At 49.4% G+C, this 8,845-nt stretch overlaps 1 protein-coding gene across 1 annotated transcript in view; it reads right to left on the bottom strand.

Annotated features, from left to right (window-relative positions):
• Positions 1-3,717: 3,717 nt before the first annotated feature.
• LOC106811487 (F-box/LRR-repeat protein 16-like) overlaps positions 3,718-8,845 on the bottom strand; it is a 28,264-nt gene continuing 23,136 nt past the window's right edge. The window contains exons 3-4 of the mRNA XM_014815127.1: positions 3,902-4,050; positions 3,718-3,722 (exon numbers count right to left, since the gene is read on the bottom strand). Of these exons, the coding sequence (XP_014670613.1) occupies positions 3,718-3,722; positions 3,902-4,050 (154 nt within the window). The remainder of the gene's footprint in view (positions 3,723-3,901; positions 4,051-8,845) is intronic.

An 8,845-nucleotide genomic window follows, 5' to 3' on the forward strand; every position in this document is an offset into this window, starting at 1 on the left:
AATAGTAGTGTATACTATAGTTATTATATATATATATATATATATATATATATACCGGGCAATATACCAACGACGTGATATGGATGTGTAGTTAAACTTAATACGATGCGCACACGGTCCCCCGATCGTATGCATATCATCGCCGGGGTGCGTTTCCTCATGAAATATTCGCTGAATTAATGATTGGAATTGCGATGGAGGACGCTAATTGCTTTCAAATCAGGTTAGTGGAGTGATGATGCAGTATTCGGCGCAGTAGAATATATGGCTGCTGTGGCGATCGTGTACGTACGCTCATACGTACGCATACGCGTTATTATAAATAAAAATATGCATGGAAAGCCATGAAGCATCTGCGCACAGGAATGCTAAATATAGATTCGCCGCATCATCGCAATCATTGACGTAAATATCGCGTCATATATTAATAATTCAACGGGCAGCCTTCACCGTAATTACACGATAACGTAGTTCGTTGTTCGCTAGTGTGCTGTAACCGTATTCATTGAAAAGGAACTGCGTAACTGGCAGTTTATATACACAGATTATATCAATGAGCACGAGTGCATGCGTGTGATTTAATGGTATTCCAATTACACATCATTACGTTTATAATTGAGAACTTTCACCTGATAACGTTTATTGGCACTCTGATTGCACTCGGAGAAAACAACAGGCGAATTAGCCGGCAACGAAACGCAGGCCGTTTCCGGTTTTTATCGAAAATTTTACGCTACACCGAAATGCGTGTGTCTATTCTATTACGGAAACGGAGGCGACCATTTTCCCCAAAAACCAAGATTCAAAACGAGAACGCTTTTAACAGCTCTCACGACTAGTGATTTGTTTTTCATCTCTCCGATGTTGTTTTCGAAATTACTCGCGACGCTTTGCCACTGCGACGTGATTCGTGTATATTGCGCTCTGCTACGTCCGAATTGCTCGGGCTGTTTGTGCTGCTAACACACAAACCGATGTGATGAAGAAATGTGAGTACTCGCCTGCGCTCGTACAGATCAATGCGATGTTATCATGCGATGCGGTGGTTTGGGTTTTACATCAGACCTTTAAATCAGATCTTTCAATTAGATTTTCGAACTCCGCCGTAAAACAACCCAAGATTTCACGTTTTTTGTGACATAATATAGCGTCCTGCCGTCAACATTTAGCGGCGCTGAACCACTACGAGACTTTAACGTGGCAATCGATGATTTACCGACGACGTCACGTGTCAGCCAGCGACCACAGCTTCCCGCGAGTGTCACGTGACGAGGAGAGCCGCGAGGAAGGAGCGCGCGATAACGCCAGCGTACGTGAGCATTGGAGTGTGCGTGCGTACGTAGCGTGTGTGGTATAGTGTTTGTGGGTGTGTGTGGATGTGTGTGCTGTGTGTGTGTGTGTGTGTTTGATGTGCGGTTGAGCTGGTGTCGTGTGTGTGTGTTGTGTAGTGTGTGTGGTGGTTTGTGTGCGGTGTGTGCGTGTGTGTGTGCTGTACATGTGATAAGTGCGTGGCAGTGCGTGTGTGCGTAGGCGTAGCGTGGCGTGGCGTGCCGTGTGTGTATGTATGTGTGTGGTAGCTGCGTTGCGCGTAAATGTCGGACACATAATAGGCTGGATCTTGAAACTAGCCGCTTTCTCCGAGAGTGCAACCGGTCACGCCTTTCTCCACCAGCGTTCACAAGACCTGTGCTCCATTTTCACCCCTATCTCTCTATACGTGCAGCCGCTCTGGGAGAGCAAAGGCGTCGAAGAGCACAACCGGTGATAAGAGTCGATAACGAAGGTTCCCGATTCCCGCGCAGTAGTAACCAAGTGACTCACTAACAGAGTCACGACGCTCTCTCACAGGCGTGCTTCAGTCTGTCATGACGCCATCACCAAAAAGATATATCGACAACTATTCTGGAAGAGCGGCCTACGTATTTCATAAGCAGCAAGGCGCATGCTACGTACGATGCTGCTGCTCTTTCTGATTGCGCGCGTAGGGTGGGGGCGTGAGGGCAATCTGCATGCATCGCGCATCGCTCATCTTTCTGTAACGTTGTGCTGTGCAGAAGAGGGTAGAGGAGAGAGAGAGAGAGAGAGGGAAGGCCAAGCGCACTCTGTGTCGTGTATTAGATTCATGCGCTATGGTGCATCCAACGACTATACCAACAGCTGACTGGCCGCCGCGTTGGCACACCAGGCAGGCACACGCGCATCTCTGCCAGGCTTATCGGAGCGCGATATTAGCATTACAACGCTGACGACTGCTCCAGGCGTCTAGGGCTCTGCGGCCTTGAACGGCTCTCTCAGCTCGCCGCCAATCTATGTTTCTTTCGAAACGTCGACGGCTGCTGCCGCGAGGCGTCGGTCAATCACCGGAAGGCTGTCTCGCAGTTGAAGAGAGCCATGGCAGCGATACGGTAGCTTAGCTACCGCAATACTCATCCATGTACAGTGCTTACCCTCGGTATGAGGCACGTAGTGACATGTGCTCGCAGAAGTACATTGCGTATAGTTCGTAGGTCGACGACTACCGGGACAATTCGCTCTAAGATTCCAGCTGCGCAATGAAGCTGCAGCGCAGGTTGACAGAGACGCCGATAGACGTCACCGTCGTGAGCAGAAGCGGACAGCAGCTGTGTAGCGATAGATAACACATGCCATAGACACAAGGAGAAAGTGAAGGGATAAGAGAGAGTATGGGGGAGACTGAAAGAACAGACCGTCAGATAGATAGGTAGAGAAAGAGAGAGGGGGGAGAGAAAGAGAGAGAGAGAGAGATGGATAATGGATGGAGGATGGATGGATGGATGGATGGATGGAATGGATGGATGGATGGAATGGACTGGATGGTGAATGGATGGATGATGGATGGATGGATGCATGGAATGAGATGGATGGATGGCTTGGATGGTATGGAGTAGGATGGATCGATGGATGGATGGATTGGATTGGATGATGGAATGGATGGATGGATGGATAGGATGGATGGATGGATGGATGGATGGATGATGGATGATGGATGGATGATCGATGATGATGGATGGATGGATAGGATGGATGGACTAGGATGGAGGATGGATGGAATGGATGGATGATGATGATGATGGATGGAATGATGATGATGGATGAATGGATGGAATGCTGATGGATGGATTGATAGATGGATGATGGAGGATGGAATGATGAATTGGATGGATGGATGGAGGAATGGATGGATGGATGGATGGATGGATGGATGGATGGATGGATGGATGGATGGATGGATGGATGGATGGATGGATGGATGGATGGATGGATGGATGGGTGGATATCGTTATTGAATCACATCTCGCTAAAAATTGAACGATGTGCCGCGGCAGCACAGGGGACAGGGGTCGGGGACTTGCAAAAAAATTTCCCTTTACCAATCTCGTTCATCTTTGTTTTGTTTGCTGGTATTGACGAAGCGCGTTCGCTTAATCAATCCTACATTGATCTATCGCTGATGCCGGACTCAAAACTAACTCTACCGGTGTAGCCTTTCGCTCTGCCAGAGGGGAGAAAGTACGCGTGAAACCAGTGACAAATCTTTTCAACATGGCTGGATACGCCGCAGCCCGCGGTACAATAGAAATGACGCTAGACGCAAAGGTAAACATGTTAACATTAGGCCGCCACTCAGAATTCAAACTCAGCTCACCTCAATTTGGTAGAATTGAAAATATAGAATCGTTTATAGAAGGCATACGATCATACTGCCAACATTCGCAGCCATATTAAACATGAAATAACGACGGCGCTAGTGGGCTAAGGTTAAGATCCGTCACTAGTTTCTTCAAAACGGTCTCGTATACGTATCCCTTGCGGCGGAGCGAAGGTACCGAGCGAAGGTAGACGTGCACTGGTGGAGCTAACACGTAACTTACGCCCTTACCTGCGAGCGAGAGCACCTGCAAGTTCCTCATGCTATACAGATGCTGCAAACCGAAGTCTCGCAGCTGGCAGCACCATCGCAGGAAGAGCGAGGTCAAAGAGGTCATCGTCGACAGGTAGCCGACGCCGATGTCGGTCACGTGCATGCATCTGAAAGGAATGGCAACGTGATGCATGACGTGTCGTCCCGTGTGTATAACTAAGAGGAAGATTTAACCACGTACCCCCGATAACAGCGTAACATTACACAGCTGAATAATGGATCGGCCCTGACATTAGTGACAATCCCGTGTCGAGACGGTGTGACCTACATCACGCGACACGACAATATTGACAGGCGGCCTGCGTTCGCAACACGCGCGCGAAATAGAAAAGGTCACGTTCGTGCATGTAGATTTGCGAGCGTTTCTTTCGTGGGATTTTCAAGAAGAGAATCGCATGTACGTACACACTAGCTACACATTTCGCTTGTTGTTGGTGACTGTAGAATCAGCAGTGTTTGAGTTAAACGAACATGTAGTGACGTCATCGAAGTTTTCTCGAGTTCGCAAATGCCGTCTTTCTAACCAAAATAACACACGAGAAGGAATGTACGAATTGCCTCCCGCAGTATTTCACTTCTGCGAAGAGTATAAAATCTACTCTTTTTCAAGCTCAATATTTTATACCTATAGGCTTGTCAATCGTCGAATTCATGCGACATTTTTGCATGTTTTGCATTGTATTTTTGACTCGATTTTTACTGTTGCGTGACGCGACTACAACAACAGGAGTATATAAAAGGATTTTTTTTATTTCTTTCGGATAATAACACGATTGAGGAACTAGGCGACGTGTGTCGGTTGCAAAGCGAGAAGCATACCACCAAAAGCATATAAAGAAGGAAACCTTCTTTATATGCTCTTGATACCACCTAACCGTTGTGAGTCTGTATAAGAAACACGCCGTCTGCTATTTAGAAGCAGGTCTTTTACATACTATACTTCGCTGTGAGACGTATTACATAACAATGGACTCCTTGCCGTCCTATAACCACGTTAGCAACGATCAGCACTCCGCCTCGCGGCGCCACAATACGCAGCCGATATTACTGACGAGCGCACAGCAAAATACGATTAAATAGAAAGTAATGTTATTGTACACGGTGTATAATAGCTTATATTTTGCAACCATTTGCAATTCTTATGCGTCGAGGGGCGCCCGCGCTCTATTCTGCGCGGGCTCTCTCGTACAGGGGCTCGCAGCGCACGCCGTAATTGACTAATGTATTGTTTACGTCGATGAATAAATGATCTGTTGTTATTGTGGAGCGATCGCGAGCTTACAAGTACGTATAGTTTCGGACTCAGATTTCCCGCAGGTCGCGGCCTCCACGAAACTCCTTGTTCAGCGAACAAGGCTTGATCGATGCGACCTATTTCTTGTTTCGATTGGCTTTTCCGCCTCTCACGAGCGAGTGGGCCACTCGAGCGTGAGCGAGCGCGCCGAGAGAGGCGAAATAATTCATGATCACTTTGATGCTCACCTTTGATGGCACGCTTCAAGCCATAGAAAAAAATTGTGAGGGGAAACACGCCTGTGGTTTTAAGCCGATTTCAATCTACAGAGTTGGAGAAACATGACGTGAGTGTGTTTTAATGCATTAGTTTTTGTTCTGTTGCTGGTGGTGCGGCAACTCAACGTTGATCTCACTATAGCAGCTCTTCAGCCACGCTTATCCCTGGTAGATTTCAACACACTTTAACCACGTAAATATCGGTAGGCTTACACGCGGGTCAAGCACGTTGATTCTGATAGATTTACGCGCGATTCAAACACGATACTGGTATATATATCAACACGCTTCAAACGCGAGCGCGTGTACGCTTCAACCGCGAGGGAACCGCGTACAAATCGGGTAAAGCAGACACACAGCGCGTACTTCACGCATAAGAGAGAGAGAGGAGGGAGAGAGAGAGCGATAGAGAGAGAGAGAGAGAGAGAGAGAGAGAGAGAGAGAGAGAGAGAGAGAGAGAGAGAGAGAGAGAGAGAGAGAGAGAGAGAGAGAGAGAGAGAGAGAGAGAGAGAGAGAGATGACTCACGCGCGACAAGTAGGTGACGGCTACGTCTTGGCTGTGACACGCGCGACATAGGTGAGCGTACGTCTGTGCTGATGACACGCGCGACATATATAAATCAACGTAGCGGTCTTGCTGTGACACCGCGCGACATAGGTAGACGTACGTCTTGCTGTGACACCGCGCCGAACAATAGGTGACGTTTCGGTTTGTCTTCGGCGAACCACGCGTGCAGCATACCTCACCTAGATCGACGGTACGTCTGCTGTGAGCCGGCGCCAGACATCACCGCTACCTACCGCCGCCTGACGCCTCCCCGCCGCCCCCCTACGTCTTGGCTGCGACAACGCGTGACATTTATAGATGACGTACGTGCTTGCTGTGACACGCGCCTGACATTATATAGGTGACGTAACGGTCTTGCTGTGACACGCGCGACATATATGGTGACGTACGTCTTGCTGTGACACGCGCGACATAATATAGGTAGCGGCTACGCTTGCTGCGCACGTCCCGTGAGCATATATAGATGAACGTACGTCTTGCTTGTGACACGCGCGACATATATACCGGTGACGTACGTCTTGCTGTGACACGCCGCATCATTATAAAGGTGACGTACGTCTTGCTGTGACACCCGCGACATATTATAGGTGACGTACGTCTTGCTGGCGACACGCGCGCAACTATATAGTGTGACGCGTACGTCTTGCTGTGAACGCGCGACATAGGTGACGTACGGTCTTGGGCTGTTGACACGCGCGACATGAGGTGACGCCAACGTCTTGCTGTGACAATGGCGCGACATATATAGGCTGACGTACGTCTTGCCTGCGACACGCGCCGACATATATAGGTGACGTCACGTCTGTGCGTGCACACGCGCGACATATATAGGTGACGTACGTCTTTGCTGTGACAGCGCGAACATATAATACGGTGACGTAGCGTCTTGCTGTGACACCCGCGACAGTATATGATGCACGTACGTGCTTGCTGTGACACCGGGCCGCGCCGACATATATACGATGCCGTACGTCTTGGCTGTGACACGCGCGACCATAGGTGACGTAACGTCTTTTGCTGTGAGAACACGCGCGACATCGGTGAAACGTACGTCTTGCTGGGTGAGCACGCGCGACAGTATATAGATGACGTACGTCGTTGCTGTGACAAGCGCGACATATATAGGTTGACGGTTACGTCTTGCTGGCGAGCAGACGCGGACATATACTAGGTGACGTACGTCTTGCTGCGACACGCGCCGGACATATATAGATGAGCGTAACGTCTTGCTGTGACGACGCCGCGACATATATAGATGAACGTAACGTCTTGCTGTGACAAGCGCGCGACATATACTACTGACGTACGTCTTGCTGGCGACAGCGCGCGACAGTATATAGTATGACGTACGTTTGCTCTGTGACACGCGCGGCCATATATAAGGCTGAGTAACCGTCTTGCTGCGACCGACGCGCTGACATACTTAGGTGACGTAACTCGTCTTGCTGCGACCGCGCGACATATATAGGTGACGTAGCGTCTTGCTGCGACACGCGCGACCATATATAAGGTGAGTACGTCTTTGCTGCGACACCGGCGCGACATATATAGGTGACGTACGTCTTGGCTGCGACACGCAGCGACATAATATAGATCACGGTACGTCTTGCTGTGACAGGCCGCGCGACATTATAGGTGACGTACGTCTGCTGCGACATCGCGCGATCATATATAGATGACGTACGTCTTGCTGCGACACGCGCCGACATATATAGGTGACCGTAACGTCTTGCTGCGACACGCGCGACAAATATATAGGTGACGTACGTCTTGCTGTGACACGCGCCGAGGACATAGGGTGACGTAACGTCTTGCTGTGACATGTCACGCGTGAACATATATAGATGAGCGGGGCGGGGGGGGAAGGGCGGGGCGGCGTACGTACTTGCTGTGACAGCGCGCGACATTACTATATGGTGAGGTTACCGTCTTTGCTGCGACAGCCGCGCCGACATATATAAGGTGACGTACGTCTTGGCTGCGAACACGCTGCAACACTATAATTTGAATGAATATAATTTGTATATATTTGATAGCTATTATCAGGGTGATAATTTATTTATCTGATATGGGATTTATGTCGATGAATGGCTTGTTTATATTGTATATGTTGGATCCTCATTCTATATATTAGTTATGGCAGGGAGAGATAAAGCCACGGCGAGTGCGATAGAGAGCGGACAGTAGAAGGTAGGAGGTGGAGAGGGGACGTGACCGTATCGTCCTTGCTAGGGCGACACGCGGCCAGACAGCAATAACTATAGGGTGACGTACGTCTTTGCTGCGACACGCGCGACATATAATAGTGACGCTGACTGTCTGCTGTGACACGCGCGACCATATATAAATCCGTACGTCGCTTGCTGGTGACACGCGCTGCGCGCCGAAATATGATAGGGTGACGTTACGGTCTTGCTGTGACACGCCGCGACATATATAGGTGAACGTAGCGTCTTGCTGTGACACAGCGCGGAACTATATAGGTGAGCGTACGTCTTGCTGTTCGACACGCGCGATCATATATAGATCACGTACGTTTGGCTTGTGGACCACGCGCGAATATATAGTGACGTATCGTCCTTGCTTGACACGCGCGACATATATAGGTGACGTACGTCTTGCTGTGACACGGCGACATATATAGGTGACGTACTTCCTGCTGGCGTCACGCGGGTGTGGCCCGCGACATATATACGGTGACGTACGTCTTGCTGCGCACAACGCGCGAACATACTATAGGTGACGTACGTCTTGCTGGCGACAACGCGCGACATAGGTGACGCACGTCTTGCTGTGACACGCGCGACATATATAGGTGACGT

This window comes from Priapulus caudatus, unplaced genomic scaffold, assembly GCF_000485595.1.
Source record: "Priapulus caudatus unplaced genomic scaffold, Priapulus_caudatus-5.0.1 Scaffold544, whole genome shotgun sequence".
In the NCBI taxonomy this organism is placed as follows: Eukaryota; Metazoa; Priapulida; class Priapulimorpha; order Priapulimorphida; family Priapulidae; genus Priapulus; species Priapulus caudatus.